This window comes from Enhydra lutris, unplaced genomic scaffold, assembly GCF_002288905.1.
Source record: "Enhydra lutris kenyoni isolate GAN:26980312 unplaced genomic scaffold, ASM228890v2 scaffoldscaffold29, whole genome shotgun sequence".
Classification (NCBI taxonomy): Eukaryota; Metazoa; Chordata; class Mammalia; order Carnivora; family Mustelidae; genus Enhydra; species Enhydra lutris.
Genome location: NW_019154113.1, coordinates 13,687,983 through 13,707,101, shown reverse-complemented (window position 1 = coordinate 13,707,101; position 19,119 = coordinate 13,687,983). Strand labels below are relative to the sequence as shown.

At 46.5% G+C, this 19,119-nt stretch overlaps 1 protein-coding gene across 5 annotated transcripts in view; it reads right to left on the bottom strand.

The window, feature by feature from the left end:
• The window catches only part of LOC111152612 (A-kinase anchoring protein 13), a 320,098-nt gene that overhangs the window by 144,883 nt on the left and 156,096 nt on the right, over nucleotides 1–19,119 (bottom strand). For all 5 annotated transcript variants that reach the window (XM_022511140.1, XM_022511139.1, XM_022511141.1 and 2 more), the window contains exons 6-8: nucleotides 11,950–12,148; nucleotides 6,200–9,284; nucleotides 2,312–2,445 (exon numbers count right to left, since the gene is read on the bottom strand). In XM_022511140.1, the coding sequence (XP_022366848.1) occupies nucleotides 2,312–2,445; nucleotides 6,200–9,284; nucleotides 11,950–12,148 (3,418 nt within the window). The remainder of the gene's footprint in view (nucleotides 1–2,311; nucleotides 2,446–6,199; nucleotides 9,285–11,949; nucleotides 12,149–19,119) is intronic.

The following is a 19,119-nucleotide window of genomic DNA, read 5'->3' as shown; positions in this document are numbered from 1 at the left end:
GCCAGTGCTGCAGAGCAACAGGGGGGAGAGGTAAGTGTTCAGATGTCCCATCAGTCCAACGACACTGCAAGCACAAACATCACCACTTCCTAGACCTGAAGACGCACGAAGGTAGGTTTTCTCCAACAAGCGAAGTGGAGGCAGACACAATGCCAAAGGCACCAGTACTTCCCAGCAACAGACAGGTCACAGACACGCAGGGACCTCCTCAGAAGGCCTGCTCACAGAGCCTGGGGCAGTAGGCAAGGTCACACCCTGCTGTGTTGGCCTCCTGGCTCCCATTCTGGTTGGGTCTGACCTTGGGCCCGTCATGGCACTCTCTCAAGGGTCTAATTCTTTCACCCGGGACATGAGAGGCTGACCGACCAGAGGAGCATTCTCTCTCTCAACTCCTCTAAAACCAGAGGGAAAATGAAAAGAGGAAAGAGAACAAGGAAAGGAGGAACTTAAAAAAAAAAAAAAAAAAGTAATGTTCTGCTTTCTTTATAATGGACAAGATAAAATTAGGATAGAGGTAACCCTCCTGGGAAAGCAAAGGGGCTATGGCCAAGCAGCAGGCTCTCTTCAGTGAGAGACTAAGAAACAGGCATTTGAATTCAAGGATGTGAGTTTGTTCCTTCCCTTTTTTAGGGGCTTCTGGAAACAAAGACACACATGTACCCATGCAGGGTGTGTTCTCTTTTCTTTCCCCAGGGACAAGAGCAACATTTGTCTAAATGCTGCCTGTGCTACAAGTAGCCGCCCAGGCATTAGTCATGAACATGATCTGTAATGAGGAGCAGCTACAACGGTCCGCATCTCCCTACCACTGGACTCCAATAAAATGAAGCCTGCTTATCACAGTTCATACACTTGAAATAGCTTGGTAGGGTACGGTTCTGTTTACCTACCGGGGTAACTTTAAGAAAAAGTACCACATAGCCCTCTGAAGAGCAAAAACAGGGCCCTGTCAAGTCTAGACAAAGAAGACTGATTTTCTGAGGGGAAATACGATTTAGTCTTAAAACTTGATTTTCAGCTTCCAAAGGGTTATTTTTTTTTTTAATTAACCAGAAAGGACTTTAAAGCTTAGAGCACTGTTTCTCTCAACAAGTTTGTTTGTTCCCTTGTTTTAAGTTAACAGCTTTTAAACAAAAAGAATCTCAAGAACCCGAAGAAAAAACATTTTTAAAAACTTACTGAATATTAAATACAGAATTACCAGTGACCGTCTACGGCCATACCACCCTGAACGCGCCCGATCTCGTCTGATCTCAAAAGCTAAGCCGGGTCTGGTTAGTACTTGGATGGAAGAATTACCAGTGACCCAGGAAATCCTCTACTGGGTATACAAAAACATACATCCACACAAACTTGTACACAAAGGTTCCCAGCAGTATTACTCACAACAACCCAAGAGTAGAAACAAGAAGATAAAACGTGGCCAGTCCACAGAATGGAGTATTACTTGGCAATGAGAAGAAACAGAATATTAATCAGTGTTACAACATGGTTTGACCTTGAAAGAGTAAGCTAAGTCAGAGAAACCGCTTGTGAAAGACCATGTAGTTATATATGATCCCACTAACTATATGATCCCAAGTGACTTTCCAGAAGGGGCAGATGCTAGAGGCAGAAGGGAGATGAGGGACACCCAGGAGCCGGACAATGGGGAGGGATGGGCTGTTAAAGCATAGGAGGTTTCTTTCTGGGATGATGACAGTGTTCTGAAATCAGACAGGGGTGACCACTGCTCAGAAATCTACTGAAAACGACTAAACCAGGCACGTGATACGGGTGGGTCTCACAGTGGGTGAATTATAACTCAATAAAGCTGCTCAAAAAAAAACTAGTGTGACTTTTTTGGTCACTAAAAAGGATAGGTTACACATTTTAGACAGTCGTGAACGCTAAATTAAAATCTTTTTCCTATCAGTTTCTACATAAAGAAAGAACAGTCAGGTTTAAGGGGTTACTAGATCCCTTTCTGTGACACGTGAAACACAAGGACAAACTCAAGTCTCGTGCTCCCAGGGAAAATCTTTTTCATTACAGTCTCCGAGGGATCCATGCAGAAGGGCTCGTTCCAAACCTGCACTGGGTGGTGCATGTGTGTAGGAAAGCTGAACAGAGCCACAAAGACACATCTCCACGTGATGGGAGAAGAGGCGAGGGGGAAAATACTCTCATTTAAAAAAAAAAAAAAAAACAAAAACAAACACGTTCCCCAACCAAACCAAAAAACAAGACAAAACAAACCAAGGCCGTACATCAGACACATCAGACCAGGCTAACCACATTCTGTGCTCCTGTAGACTTAACTGCCACTTACCGCCTGGGTCGCCAGGCCTTGCTTCACATCAGGCATGGCAGCTGCGGCTCCCGCGACCACCTCTGCAGAGGCTGAGCTCGCCCCGGCATTACTCAGACAATCCGCTCCGTCTGCAGCCTTCAAGTCTGGCATTTCTGAAGAGAACAAGGGGGTTACAAAGCGCGTCTGAAAAACCGGGGCCCGTGTTTCAGGGTTTACACAACACATCCAGGCTTCACGTGTTTTGTTTGCTTTTGCTTTTGTGCAAAATGGGAAAGTATTCATTTGCAGCTGGTGTCATTTAGGGCCCTGCGCTGAGCTGTTCCTTTATCATGAGGTCCACACGGTTCTCCCCTCGCCTCTGCATGGGTTTGTAGCGAAGCAGACGTGCAATCCAATGTCTGCTGAACTTCCATTTTCACTACTGACTCTTCCTGACAAATCCTGAGTGTGGCGCTGACTGCGTATGGGAGAGTAAGTTCACAAGCTTTGAGGAAACAGATCAAGAGCTGAGGCTAGGTGGTCCATCTTGATTATCATCCAAGAAGCCAGAGATGTTTATATTTGCACAGGACACAGAGGAAAGATGTGTCTTGAATGAGATAAAACCTTTTTAGAGGAGTCTGACTTTCTTTAAAAACATACGGCACACTCTCATCTAACCATCACTGCAACGGACAAGACTGAAATAGTCTAGTAAATAATATATTTTTTGTATTTTAATTTTTATTTCTTCCCTAACCAAAACATAATCACAAAGAATTTTCTTTTCTTTTCTTTTTTTTTTTTAAATGATTTTTAAGTAATCTCTACTCTCAACATGGGGCTTGAACTTACAACCCCCAGATCAAAAGTCATACACTCCACCAACTGAGCTAGCCAGGCAAACTGAGGAATTCCTTTTCTTAACAAAATGTTTTTATATGTTTTCTTTAGAATTATGCTCACTAGACCAAACAGTAGTGGTTTTTGTTACCTGACCACCATATGGTCAAGCAAATACAGGAAGGAAGTGATAACTTGATGTCGGAGACAAACTGAGCCTTTGACTTTTTTCTTTTTTTAAAGGGGGCTGAGACTGCACGTTTAAAATTCACCTTGATAATACAAATAAAAATAGAACTATCATGTCAATTTCATGTGGAAATTTTTCTCTGGCCAATTTCAATCTCGTCATGCCACTGCTCTGGCAGAAAAAAAATGTTCTGTACACCACAGGGCAGAGAAGTTTCTTTCACCAAAGAAAAGAGTTTATTCTACAGCACACTGTGACATGCCCAAAGGTCTCCTTCGGGTTTAGGAAAGCTACAGTCCTACAGATGAGCATTCATAAATTCCCTTATTTATAATTATACAATCTTACTAGCAATTTAAACAAGCTTCCTTGCCCAAAGAACAAAAACCTATGTTACATTTCATAAAATGTAAATAAAGTTAAAAAAAAAACAAAAAACCCTAAGAAAGCACCTTAGAAGTAAGGTGATCAAAACATTTCTAAGTAAGACTAATTTTTTTGGTTGTTGATGACTTCTATTTTATTTATTTGGGGAAGTGATTTTTGGCACACCCTTATTATCCTATACCCAGCAAGTGAAAATATGTATCTCAGCAGGCAGCAACCAATCACGACCATGAATAGTGGTTACTGAGACACGAGGGGCACCAGCCACCTCTGCAGCCTGGCCTGGCTGAGTCCCGGAGGACTAACTTCCCAAACCATGGTGATGGATGGTCAGGATGAGTGAAGGGCCGCATCCCCTCCTTATAACGGGCAGTTCTGTGTTTTCTCATGTTAATTTCTATCTGGCAGCGTCTACAAACAGAAGCCGGTGCCACACGGCTCCTTCCAAGTCAGAAGTTATCTGACGTCTCTTCACTCATAAAACACTGTGGTTAAATCCATGAATGGAAGGTAAACTTCCCAGAAATTACCCTTTGGCTGAGATCACACTCAGGTGCTTTTTCTCTAGAGCAATGTGACCTGGGACTTTCCCCAATTCTGCCTTTTTTTTTTTTTTCTTCTGAAGAAAGCCCCTATTTCTTGGTCACTGGCTACTTCTTTCTGTAACATAAGACCATGAGCACTGAACACATATGACTCTTCTTGGTAGCAGAACCAGTAACTCGCCCACACACATCAATCAAGCCTAAACCCAGAGATACTGAGGAAATTTCATACAACTCATTTTCCTTCCTAAAACCTTAAAAATCTTAAAAATCATTTCGTAGCATCTATACCCTAACTACAAACTACCAAAAATCAAAGTCTGAAATTCTCCCCGGTTTCTACCTTTTCTCTCCGGGTATTAGAGACCCAAACTTCACAGAATTTGCACTTGCTCGGGTTAAGTTTGGACTACTGAACCAGAAAGACAAATAATTCCAGCCCATGTGGCCAAAGACACAGCACCCAAATGAACACAGCCAGGTATCAGCTTACAGCCACTCCCATTCTTCTGAAATGTCAACCTGCCAGGGCCCCCAAAATAGACTTGTTGTTGTATCTTATTTTAAAAATGAGAGACCTTTTCATTTAAATCCTGAGATAGCAGCCAACAAATTTCTAGTACTAAGAATCCAAAACACGAATAAAACTAAAAACGCCAAGTCACCAAAAATACGGTAATACCTAAAGCTTCTTAAATTCCTCAACGGGAATAAAAAGATCTTAATTGGTTAAAAACCCTTTATCGGGAGTGGAGGCGGGGGGAGGACCACACGTTGCTTTTTCCTAAGCAACTTCTTTTCTGGTTCTGTTGGTCATTTCTCCACATGCCCCACCCCCACACTTTAAACACATACTACACTTAAGGAGATTTTCAAACATGACAAGAGCAGCAAAAACAAACCAACAATAAGAACAATTCAGGCTACTTCTTACCTACACCGGCTGGGGGTGAGCATGGAGACCCGTGCTCTGTCTACACCTGGCAACAGGTGGCGGCATCAAAGTACGAATCGAACAGACCTTTAATGATTCAGGGGTCAATGCCACCTTGGACTCCAGCTTCGGCTTCAGCTTCAACCCCCAAGAAGTTTTATTCACGTAGTTTATTTCCCCCAAGCCACAGCGGTTTCTCTTTGCTCTCTCTGGACATGGTTACCCACAGATGGAACAGGCTGCTGTGTGAGCAATCTGCTCCAGGCAGCTGCTTCACCGAGATAAGCAGACACAACGAGTGCGCTGTGACAGCAGCTCAGCAGGCTTGGGCGGACATCCTGCATCCCATCCCCTGCCCTGCACACGGTCCCGGATTCCCAGAACGCTGCCCAAAAGCATCAGGCAATGGAACGGGAAGTCAGCTCCGTGGGCAGGAAAAGGAGGGCGTTCTCTCCTTCCCCTCCCCCGTCCCACCCCCGCCCTCCCCAATGACCTAATACCACCATTTTGGATGTAGGGTCATTCGCGTAGAACGACTCTTACAGCTGTTTCATGAAACCACCCTGACTCTAAACTTGCTCAGAATACAGACTAGGATGACAGGGAAGGAAAGTGTTCTGGGCTCCTAAGCAAAACGTACTTTTTCAACACCGCTTTTCACAGTTCTAGAAAAAAGGACTAAGCCATGTGAATAAAAACATCTGCAAAATTCCTTTATCATTGTAAAGCACCTGCGATGGAGACCCATTTTCTCGGTTTGCGAAATTGCAACTCCTCCGGTGTGGGAGACAGAGCGTTTACAGGCTTCATCAGTCAGGCCTGGAGTCTACAATACAGGAAGCAAAATCTGTCCAACCCTGAGGACGTCCCTCTTCTGAGGGTGGTGACTATTAACTTGGCAACTTACCCAATGAATGAAAAGACACTTCTAAACCACAAAGAGGCCTCCTTTCTCTACCAGCATATCTCTGAGGCACTTAAGAGAGTCTGTCCCTCACACTGCTACTTCTGTATTCTGCTTTGCTTACCTATTGCGGGCCCAGATCCTTCAGCGGCCAGAACCAGCTTCTCCAGCTTCTCCCTTTCAGCCAAACCCCCTGCAAGGCTGCCAGGGGCTTCTTCGCAGATACTGCCCATGTGTGGGGTCCGCCCAGGCAGAAAAGAGCTCCCTTTCCCTGCAGAAGCACTCTCTGGATGCTCAGTCACTGGGCCTGACTCTGAAGGGCTGGACGGTGACATGTGACCAGTCCCCTGCCCAGTGATCAGGGCTCCCGAGGACTTGACTTGGTCCAGGACGGCCTCCACTATGCGACTCGCAGCCTCCTCAATGGAGCCTGCTCCTTCGGGCAGAGACACGGCCCAGGGTAGAGGGGGAGTGCCCCCTGCCCTGCCTGGGGCCGGCTCACCACTGTTTGAGAGTCCGGTGTCCGTGGGGAGCTCTCTGGCAGGTGGTTGCTGGAGGACGTGGCGCGCGTCGGCATCCACCTGTGCCCCGCTGCCATGGGCCACGCCGCCGCTGTCTGCCTCCTTCCAACCGACAGGCACCATCTCGGGGGCAGCGGTGCCCCGCAGTTCCAGCACACCTTTGTCTGCTGAAGCTCCCGGCAAATCCAGGACCACAGTCTTCTCCTGGCTCAGGGCTTCTGAAATCGGGAGGTCCTGGGCGGTGTGTGATACAGCCTCTCTTCTGGCCCCGACAGTATCTTCTGTGGCATCAACCACAGCAACATCCAACCCCACATGTCCGCTCACCTCACCAGCACGGCTTTTACCTTGGGATTCAGGGTTCTGCACGCCAATATCCAGAGCCGAAGACCGACTGCGAGCAAGAGCCGCAGCCCCGTCTGGTGACACACCTGGCAATGCAGCTGAGCCGCTCTGCTCTGCGCCCGAGGCTTCCTGGTGTGGGTCTGCAGCCAGATTTGCTCCCCGTGGCACCGGGCTCTGGGCAGCCCCACCTTCAGTCAGCAGCGAGACTGGCGGGGCCACTTCCTGGTTATGCTCCGTTTCTGCATTCAGGCAGGCCAAGGGTGCGCCCCGGGGACTGCCGCACTCAAGTGCTCTGTCCTCGGCGCAGACAGCCGAACTCCGCTCTCCGCAGAACCCCAGTGCCTCCTGTCCAGGAGGTGGTGTTCTCTGCTCTTCCTGAAACGCTCCTGAGGAACAAGTGTCTTCCTTAACAGAGGCACAAGTCGCTGCTTTATCCCTGCTATCTTGTCCTTGAGCTTCAGAGCTTTCCAGAACCACCTCCGTTTTTCCCACCTCAGTCAGAACGGAATTGGAGGCCACAGTGGCCTTACCCGCACACAGCAGAGAAGCGTCGGTGCCCTCCTCAAGATCCAGAACTTCGGGGGCTGCTGAAAGGCGGGGAGCCCCATGTTCCCCACTAAGTCCCATGGGGCTGGTATTCCCCATTCTGGGCTGACAATGGAGAGCAGCGGAGGGTGCGGGCAGGCCTATGGCACCGTCTTCTGAGGGCTGCTTCTCAGGACCGCTCCAATCTCTGCCTGGGCCATCTCCACCATCTGTAGCCATATGTAGTTCAGAAGTTGCTGTTCCCTTTTCTTTCTGGGAGGGGACAAGAGAAAGTGCGTCATCTTTGGTTACTGATTCACTGCCTGGCCCGCTTGCCAGAGGAGTCTGGTCTGATGTCACAGCCTGGTCTGGTACCAGTTCTTCCTCGGTGCTGGGGACAAGCACCTGTGGCTGCACCTCAAGCATATTTGTTAAAGCTGTTCCGAGGTTCCAATCTTTTCTCTGGCCCTCTTTATCTGAAACTTCAAGAGGACAAAATTCCGCCTGGTCCTGGGTGCCTCTTGGAGGGTCAGGGGTGGCTGTGTGAGCCTGGAGACCTTCACAGCAGAGGGCCGGGGGGAGATGCTGTGTGGGGGGCAGTCCTGGGGCAGTGCCCTCGGGCTGGGTACCTATGCCACCACAGTGTTCCGCAGCCAGGACGCCCGCAGCAGTCATTGTGCTCTGCCCACAGGCAGGGGTGGCACACGGAGTGTCCCCTCCAGGTGTAGAACAGAGGGGTGATTGGCTGATCTGGCTCTGAATGGGAGATGAATCAGTTTCCGATCTCTTGTTTGGCGCGTCTTTTCGTGGCCCCGGGAAGGTCAGATGGGAGGGGGACGCTGCTTCACTTGTGCCTGCCAAGGGAGCAGAAGGACTGAGCCCATCTGAAGTCGTGTCTTCTGCAGCAGCTGGAGCTACTGGGGAGCTCTGACCCACGGGAGCCCCAGCATTCCCTTCACAACTTCTTGAAGCTTCTGTCTCTGCAGTTTTCACAGGGGAGGCTTCTCCCTTCCTAGATGCAAGTAAAGACTCAGCAGGTTCATTAGCACCCGGGGAGCCGGTGGCAGAGACGCCGTTGGGAGCAGCGGCTTTATCTGCAGGCTGACTTGTGACTTTTACGTCAGAGGCTCCGGCTGTGCTGATAGGAGAGTCCTCAAACTTTTCCTTTGTACCTTCCCTTACTTCAAGCACATCCTTCTGGATGGCGGCGTCGATGTTTGGGAGACCACATTCTGTCTCCCCTGCAGTTCCTGGGACGCTGACTGCCAGTTCCCCTCCAGAGAAATGTGGAGTGGGAACGGAGCCCGGTTGCATGGCCATGTCTCCCTGCAGGAGGCGGTCTCCAGTGCTTAGAGACTCCTGGTCTGTGACCAGTGCAGAAGATTTTGTTCCAGTTTCTCCATTTCTGACTTGACCGGATGGAAAGTCTCCTGTGGCCTCTCCTCCACAAGCAGGTATGCTCAGAAGGCGGCTGCTGGGATCAGACACCGCTCCACAGTCCACAGTAAGTGAGGGCTCCGCCTCGTCCCCTGCTCCCCCCACACCTTTGGTTTCCTTCTTACAAGAACAGTCTGTATTCTCTTCCGCAGCCACACCTGACAAACTGGAGGAACTTTCAGTCTCCCCCACAGTGCTCCCGTGGCCACATGGACGAGGCTCGGGGTCTTCGGGCAGAGACGAGCGCTGCTGGCTGTCCCTGGGATCTGACGTGCAGCAAAGAAACCGGCCATCTGGATCTCGGGCACTGGGCAGACTTGAAGGATCCTGTGCCGTCACCATTAAGGGCACAGGACTGTCCATCTGCTTAACATTTGTTTTCTAGGAGGAAAGGAAAGATAGTTATAAAAGTTGCCCATGGGAAAAGATGTCACTGACACGTAGAAGCAGAACTCCTGCTGGAGAGAACTGGCTGCCGCTCCAGCCCTCCTAAGATCACGTGAAAAGCTGATCTCAAGAAATACAAATGGATTTTTGCTAGTCCCTGATACCACTTTCCTCTCTTGTAGCTACATAATCCACTGGAGTGATAAAACGGTCAAGAATATACAACATGGCTTGTCCTAAATTATGAACTTATTTTAGAAAGGTGACCCTCAAAAACCTTATTTTATAAAGGCACACTGACTATCTTTACCTGAAGAAGATATTTTTAAAGGGTCTTGAGAGGGGCAGAGGTATGCTTCCATCCCACCTCATGTACATGAATAAAAGGGAGTCCTACCCAGTATGGTAAAGTCTTGTCATTTGCAAATTGTCATTTGAAGCTCCTGAGCCTGAAATTCGTACTGAGAAGTTACACGGTGTCCTTTATTCCCCCAGACAGGCTCCGTTCAATCTAGCTTACCACTTTCCATTACGGGTTCATGATTTCAAGAACAGTGGCACAGCAGATCTGTTTTTGATAAAGGCAGTTCCTCTGCTGCCTAGTACTGAATATGAAATAGGAACATATCAAGCCAGTATGATCCAAGTCCCGATTCTTCTTAGTATTGTGGCTTGAGGAAACTGTATGTCATGTCAAAACTACTTTTTGCAACTTCACAGTATTTTAAAAAACAGATTATTACCAACTATATGGAAGTGGCTGAAAAAAACCACCGTTGGTCAACCTGAGGCCAAGGCTATGCTGTGAACTATGAAGACCATGGTAAAGGCTGAAATACAGATTGATGACACTGAAAAAAAAAAACAGGTAAAACCTAGGGTTAAAATCTAAGGTCATAAGTATGTAAAATTTACATGTACATATAAGCAAGGCTAAGGAAAAATGGGAAAAAAAATACAGCTCATCTTTACAGTGGGTTTGCCTTTCTATCAAGATTTCAGAAATTCTTACACTACTCCTATTTGTTCAACAAATACAAATGACTTTTAAAACATCTGTTTGTTCGGGGTGCCTGGGTGGCTCAGAGGGTTAAGCCTCTGCCTTCGGCTCAGGTCATGATCTCAGGGTCTTGGGATCGAGCCTCGCATCGGGCTCTCTGCTCAGCAGGGAGCCTGCTTCCTCCTCTCTCTCTGCCTGCCTCTCTGCCTACTTGTGATCTCTGTCTGTCAAATAAATAAATAAAATCTTAAAAACAACAACAAAAAAACCGTCTGTTTGTTCTTCCCCTTTCTCCAACCTACTGCGATACTCTCCTGTGTATCTACTGTGCACTGTTCTTGCTCACTGGTTCTCCAACATCAGACTAGTCCCACCCACCTACCGGCTCTACCGTGAAAGTTTACACATACAAGTATACAATGTGCTGTGCTCAACTAAAGTCTCCCTACTAAGAGAGAACAAGAAAAATGGACTTTCGCAAAAAGCTTCTGTGCTATGCTCCGAAGAGTGTCCAAGTTTAGCTTGTTCCCATTCCTATGACAGCGTAACCGTCTCCTAAGATCATGAAAGCAGGTCATTCCATTTAGTAAAGGGCAAACATTACAGAGATTCAGGGAAACAAGTGTTGTTTTAGAAGCTCCTAACACATGCGTCCCGTCAGAGTTTTAACTTCTCATAGTTTCCTGTCGAACGTTCCCATATCGTGCAGGAACTCCGGCACCCGCAAGCTGGACCACCATTCACCTAGGAAGAAGAGCTCCAAGGGAAAAGCAGGCTTCTCGGCAAGCTGTTCAGAGGAAAAGAAAATGACACCTGTCCTGGCACCAACACGACTGGGAAAGGGAAATGCAGGCACATCACACATGCCTGCTGTGAAGTGTCTTGGCCTGCTGGCCTCCAAAATAATGCCTGCTCCCAAAGATGCCTCTGGTACCGCGCTGACCCGAGAGGACCTTAAATGAAATTATTGTCAAGCTTTTTCCAAATCTAATCAGCTCTGAAATAAACTGGGTGGTAAAATAATCTAAACTTAGCCTTTCAGATGTTATGGCCAAGAGACATGTACCCATATGACGTTTATATTATCCATAATAAATGCTACCAGGGAGTCTGTAATGTTTTTACGTCTGGCAACAACTTTATCTTGAAGGCCTGAGTGGATTATAAAATCTTTATTTTTTTAGTGATCTTTTTACCATACAACTATCAATTTAAATATAGTAACATTATCATCACTCATTGAAATAGTTGTGAAAAGGCCTTACTTTTAAGTAAATGTGGTCCTTGTTCTTTAGCAACAATCTCAGAAACTGTTTTGCTCATTTAGCTTTATAAAGCTAAACTGACAAATTAATAAACAGACAAATTTCCTTTTATGCCAGGAAAACAGAGTTCTAGTTGTTGCGTATTTCTGTATCTGCAGTGTGTATGTGTATCTTTCACTAGTTCAAAAGCCTGGCCAAAAAAAGAAAAGAAAAGGAGAATTCCCAGTCCCCTGTTGCTGTTTTGTATGTTTAAGCAGTGGTATCTAATGCTGCTAAAAGGGCTTTGGGTTTCACAATCTCTGAGGAAAGCATTTCTGTGTTCTAATTCTAGGAAGGTTCAGTGGGGGAAAGTGTGAGGGCACCAAAGCCTGAAGATGGACATTTTCTTCCTTACCATTAGCTGCTGTTGGATGTTCATAAGTTTAAAAATATGTCCAGTGCAACTGTCTCCAGGAAATGGGACTTCATGACGTGTTTCAGACTCAGAGGTTAAGGTATAGACGTCCAACTCTCGATGATGCCTCACAGAGCAGTCTCCATACGGGATTTCATAGGATAAACTGCTCCAGGAGTCTGGTTCCCCAGCATTCTCCCTGTAAGCAAGCAGCTCTGGTTAGACTACCTGTGTTCTGCTCCCTCACCCGGGGCACAGCTCTTCCTCTCAGTCTTCCCCCACTGCTCTGGAGGCCGTGCAGCAGAGATCTGGTTTCTACAGCTCCCCAGTGAGCCAGGCGTGTAACTCACTGCGCCATCCGCCTCGTAAGAGGTCACAGATGGATTAAATGAAAACTGCAGGATTCCTCCCTAAGAACGTTCTTTTGATCAAGATAAAGAGAGGTCTGGGACCTTAAAATAGTTAACGTTATGCTAACAACCAATTAATGAGGAAATGTAAGGAGGATGGTCTTAGCCTGGTTTTCAATAGAAGAAAGGCTTATATTAAGCATTTCTCTTACACTGGGTTGCACCATATGCTGACCGCAGTTGACTGTACTGGGAAGAGAAGAAGAAATCACTATAACCCATGCAAGGGCACTCCAACTTTCATTAACAGCTCTCAAAGTCAACCGTATAGACAAAGACAACGAAGCCATATCATACTATATTTGTCAATACAATTAGGAAGAAGCACTTGGTTCTAAGAACTTCAAGTTAAAATTTTTTTTAATCTAAAAAAGCAAATGACCTTGCTCAACTCTCATCATCATCAACATACCTCATCTACAAATAAAGCCGACAAAGGCACAGGTATGTAAAGAAAAATCTCTGGGACAGGCCTCAACACATGAAATCTCTTTATGAACTAACAGATTGGCCAAGTACTCCAGAGATTCTGGAAGAAGGAGGAAGGTGATGTTTGAGATTACATTTCAAAATGGAGTAAGTAAACAGAATCAAGTCTGAAGAAATAAGACATGCCACACACTGACAAGCAGGAGAAGAAAACCCTCTTGGCAGTGTTCCACTTACTGAACCATAGTAGTCTGTCAGTAACAACCCACCAGAGAGTAACTGCAATTTGAAACTAACTATATGCTGTATTATGAAACCCAGAACTGAGGAATCGTGCGCTGGCTGAAGGTCACGATGAAGGCTGCCCCAAAAGAAAACTACTGGAACATCCACTCTCAAGAGTGACACCCCAGGGGTTGCTTCAGATGACCCTAGCATACACTATGCTCAGTTTTTTATGTACTTAACCAAGTTGCTCTACTTGGAGTAAAGTGACCTCAAGTAGAAAAGTACAGTTGACTCAAGCAACTCGGGTTGAACTGCACGGGTCCAATTACACACAGATTTTTTTTCCCCTCAAAAATACAGTACATGGGGCGCCTGGGTGGCTCAGTGGGTTAAGCCTCTGCCTTCAGCTCAGGTCATGATCTCAGCGTCCTGGGATCGAGCCCCACATCGGGCTCTCTGCTCAGTGGGGAGCCTGCTTCCCCCCTCTCTCTGCCTGCCTCTCTCCCTACTTGTGATCTCTGTCAAATTAAAAAAAAAAAAAAAAAAAGAGAGAGAGAGAGAAAAAGAAAGAAAAAGAAAGTCTTGTTGCTGAGAGTCCAGGCATAACCTAGCTTCAGGACTGGCTAGATCCAGGGGCTACAACAGCATCCTGTGGGCCCCTCTCCCATCTCTTGGGGTCCCATCAGCTCAGAAAGTAAGTTCCTATTTCAGGATGGACGGGCACAAGTCCCAGGAGGGTTCCGGTTGGCTGGCCCCGTCTTGCGTGCTGTGATTGGATGAGCCAATCACAGAAGTTTGGGGGGCTGGGGAAGATGTTTAAAAAAAAAAAAAAAAAACAGTACAGTTCTGTAAATGTATTTTCTCTTATGACTTTCTTAACCAACATCTTTTCTCTGGCTTACTGGATTGTAAAGATACAGTATATAATACACATAACACACAAAATTTGTGTTAATCGGCTGTTGATGTTATTGGTAAGGCTTTCAATCAATAGGCTATTAAGTTTTGGGGAGTCAAAAGTTATACTCAGTTATTTGTCAGCGCAGGGGTTAGAGCCCTTAACCTTCTCCTTGTTCGAGGGTCAATTCTACTTGTAAGACGGTCACTTAAAAATAAGAAGCCAATCAGCTACACCGAATGAGGGGGGACGCCACTTCTCTGTAATTTCAGCTTTGAAGCTTGGGCTGACACCGCCACTAATTCAGGATAATCTATCAACTGACAGACATAACTAGCATACCTGAGTGCTCCGATTACCACACACGGCCATACTCTAATAACAAAAGGCCTTTGAGAACACAACTTGGTGTATACACCACTCCACTGTGAACCAAATATAACGAGAGAGGACTGTCTGCAAAAGCAGGGGCAATTAAAAAGGGACACAATCCGTTCCCAGCAAAATGGGAGTTTTCTACCAATTGCCACTACTACTTCTCAAACTGTTTCCTTTTTACTACCTACACCTTGAGAAATTCCCACCTGTAACCACAAACTATTTACCTTCTACAGCTCCCATGCTCTCCTTCCAGAGGAATGTGCTGTTGTTGCCACAATTAACCCCGAGTGCTAACCCTTCGATCTCCCAGTTCCTTGTCCCTGTGAATTCTGTTGCTTCCCAGTCTGTCTAGATAAAAATGACTGGTCCCTGCAATTATTCTCTTACTGATCTCATGAATATCTCGTGCAACGGACACTCTTCCAAACCCGTTTTCCTGAAGGTCTGGGTAAACCCCACCATCAAGCAAGTAGCCAGGGGTCAGGCAGTATTCCAGGTGCTGGTGGCAAACCACACTTCTCAGCCCGTTGGGAATTTATGTACATAGCAAGGGAGACAAGAGCAGTCAGATTAAATAAAACATCCGGCATTTCTGAGAGAGCAAGTGCTACAGAGAAAAATAAAGCCAGGATGAGATGAAGGTTGCCATTTTATTTTTAATTTAACTTTATTTCATTTAAATTCAATTAATTAACATATATTGTGTTATTAGTTCAGTAGAGCTCAGTGTTTCATTAGTTGTATTTCACACCCAGTGCTCATCACATCACCTGCCTTCTCAATGTCCATCTCCCAACCCAGTTACCCATCCTCCATCCCCCTCCCTCCAGCAACCCTCAGTTTGTTTCTTATACTTAAGAGTCTTTTACAGTTTGTCTCCCTCTCTGATTTTATTTTTCCTGCCCTTCCCCTATGAGCCTCTGTTTTGTTTCTTCAATTCCACATGAGTGAGATCACATCATCGTCTTTCTCTGATTGACTTATTTAGCATAACATCCTCTAGTTCCATCCATGTCATTTTCTTTTTTTTTTTTTTTTTTTTTTTTGATGGCTGAGTAGTATTCTACTATATATATGCACATTTTCTTTACCCAGTCATCTGTCGATGGACATATGGGCTCTTTCCATAGTTTGGCTATTGTGGACATTGCTGCTATAAACACTGGGGTGCAGGTACCCCTTCGGATCCCTACGTTTGTACCTGATGGGTAAATACCCAGTAGTGCGATTGCTGGGTCATAGGGTAGCTCTATTTTCAACATTTTGAGGAACCTCCACACTTTTTTCCAGAGTGGCTGCGCCAGCTTGCATTCCCACTGACACCGTAGGAGGGTTCCCCTTTCTCCGCATCCTCGCCAGCATCTGTCGTTTCCTGACTTGTTCATTTTAGCCATTCTGACTGGTGTGAGGTGATATCTCATTGTGGTTTGATTTGTATTTCCCTGATGCCGAGTGATGTTTTTCATGTGTCTGCTGTATGTCTTCTCTGAAGAAATGTCTGTTCGTGTCTTCTGCTCATTTCTTGACTGGGTTATTTGCTTTTTGGGTGTTGAGTCTGATAAGTTCTTTATAGATTTTGGATACTAGCCCTTAATCTGATGAGACATTTGCAAATATCTCCTCCCATTCTGTAGGGTATTTTTGGTTTTGCCGACTGTTTCCTTTGCTGTACAAAAGCTTTTTATCTTGGTGAAGTCCTAATAGTTCATTTTTGCTTTTGTTTCCCTGAGGGTTGCAATTTTAAATGCGGAAGGACTCATGGAGGTGACTTTTTTTTAAAGATTTATCTACCTGAGATAGAGAGAAAGAGAGAGACAGAGAGAGAGAGAGAGGGAGAATGAATTGGGGGGTGGTTAAAGGGAAAGGGAGAGAGAATCCCAAGCAGACTCTGTACTGAGCACAGAGTCTGTTATGGGGCTCAATCTCATGATCGTGAGCCTGAGCCAAAATCAAGAGTCAGATGCTTAACTGACTGAGCCACCCAGGTGCCCCCTGTGGTGGCATTTTAAGCCAGTATGTTTTGTGCTCTGTGTTTAGCACTGTATAAGACTTGTCCTGCATCCAGTAATAAAATGTGACTAAGTTCTGGGTATAAAAATGCTTACTGAAACTTTAGGTATAATAGTATTAAAAAGTGGACACCACCAGGTCAGTAACTAGAGGGCTGTTTGGTAAGATGAAGAAGAACAGATCTATGGACTATTTACACAGCCATTAAAAATAACAGAAATAATAGTCCAGTAACGCTAAAATCTACAATGTTCAGGGAAATAAGCAAAATAAAAAGGGAAAAAAATTTAGGCAAGTCTAGATGGTAAAATGCACAAATAAAATAGTATTATAGTTGTTGGACTGTAGGTTTTCTTCCCCAAGACTTTCATTAACGTTTTTTTTGGTTGTTGTTTTTGTTTTTATTTATTTATTTATTTGACACAGAGAGATCACAAGTAGGCAGAGAGGCAGGCAGAGAGAGAGGGGGAAGCAGGCTCCCCGCTGAGCAGAGAGCCCGATGCGGGGCTCGATCCCAGGGCCCTGAGATCACGACCTGAGCCTAAGGCAGAAGCTTAACCCACTGAGCCACCCAGGTGCCCCTCATTAACATTTTTAACAAACTTTTTAGAGTCCCCTATTGAGCTAGGACTCGCTGCTCCGGAATGCTTTCACTTGTGTGTTAGTGAAACTTTCTATAATCTCCTCAAAGGCCCAGTCTTAACTCTACTTCATTCTCAGGTGACTGTTTTGCCCTTCTCAGTGAGAAGCCTGAGGCTACCTGATGGGTGAGCTCAGTCTTCATCCACTAATAATCTGCCTCTGCCCACCGCCTTTCGTGTCAAGGACGCCTCTTCTCAGCAGTGGGTTTGCTCTGTTCCCCCCGGCCTCCTGCCATCCCAGACTGGGCAATCCTCCCCTGGACGCCTGCAGTGTTTCACGCACTCCTGGACTAGCTCCGCACACCCCGCCCCCTTAAAACAGCAGCGGGAGACAGAGCAGTGGTGGCAGCAAAGGGGATGACTATTGCCCTGCGTGCCTGCGGGAAGCGGTGGCAGGAATCTGTATTCCACCCTGCAGACCAGATCTCACCGAGGAATCTGGACCCCAGGAGGCACCTGACAACATGGAGACACTTTCTGGTGGTCCCAACCCAGGGGGGAGGCAAGAAGAGGAGTTTCTGCAATGCACAGGACAGCTCCCCGCCACAAGGAATATGTCAGGCCCCAACTGTCAATACTGCTGAGGTTGAGAAACACTGCTCTCACCCACTGACCCACCCTGTCTGTCCTCCCCTCCCTTCCATCTCCTTACTGGTCATCCAAAAGCTTCAAGATTCTGCAATTTGGGGCCTCCTCACTCCACTGCTACTAAAACCTCTTTATCACATGTGTCCATGGACAAGAAACGCCAAATCCAGCAGCCTTTCCTTGTCCCCATCAGCTTTGAGTTTTGTAGAATTTTAAAATGGTGACCTGATTTCTCTGCTGAAATTTATTCTCACTGGACATTGATAAAGAACCACACAGTTGGGGCGCTTGGGTGGCTCAGTGGGTTAAGCCTCTGCCTTCGGCTCAGGTCATGATCTCAGGGTCCTGGGATCGAGTCCCACATCGGGCTCTCCGCTCGGTGGGGAGCCTGCTTCACTCCATCCCCACTTGCCTCTCTGCCTACTTGTGATTTGTCGGTCAAATAAATAAATAAAATCTTTAAAAATAAATAAATAAATAAATAAAACCACACAGTTTTCTCTGGCTCTCTCTCCTCCTTCACACACCTTAGATGTGGAGGCATGTCAACTTTCTACACTTTCCTACTCTCATTCATTCTTTCCCACAGCACTGGTTTGCCGCCCAAATCTCTCTCCAGCTGTCAAGTCTGTGCCCCGCCCCACATTTACAACTATTTCAATGTCTTTACCAGGATGGCAGTGGACATTCTCAAATTTCAAAACTCAATTTTATGTTCCCCCCCGTTCCCCAAAGCAGTAGCAACTCCGAACTTATTTCCATGAAGGAAACCACTGGCAGCCCTAGTAATACTGTCACTCTTTGTCAGAACATTGCGTCGGTCTTATGTCTCCCATTCAGTGCCTACTTCAATTCCTGCAAGCACTGCACCAGCTCAGGCCTTCACGGAATTATCTGGACCCTTGCAGACATTCTTGTTACAGGCCAGCTGCCCTAGAACCTGCACTGCTCCCCGGATCTACCCAAAGAAACCATCTGAAAGCAAAAGTGATGCCACCCTCCTGCCCGAAAGTTCTGCTGTGTTTCTTGTTCTTCTTTTCACATCGGGAGTGAAGTGTGCACATGTGCGTGCCCCTATCGCCTAGGCTTTCCCTTTTAATCTTAAGCATTCTGGGAAGCACCCCTGCATCCCACCTGTCTTGTAAGGAGATATAAAACAGAAGCCCACAGAACTTCACGACCAAGGCCACACGGCTAGTAAGAACACCAGAACGACAACCATCTCTTTTCCGCTCGGGATGACAGCTGCATGGGTGCACCACTGCGACGATGCTTCTAGCTGGCCAGCAAGGCTTCCACGGTGAGGCACCGACGTGCTTCATGTCGACTATCTTTCCATGCCCTGCTCTTCTTTTGTCATATCCCGGCTTCTGTCTCCCAGCATGGGGCTCAAACACACAACGCTGAGATCCAGAGTCGCATGCTCTACCGACTGAGCCAGCCAGGCCCCCTCTTAGGCCGTATTCTTGTCCCTTCTTCTTCTTGTACCCCCTCTGCAGCCTACCTGTAAATGTCCATTCCCCAAGCACACTTCATCAGCCAGCAGCGCCAGCCTGTCCAGAATTCACCCCTCTTTCAGTCCGGT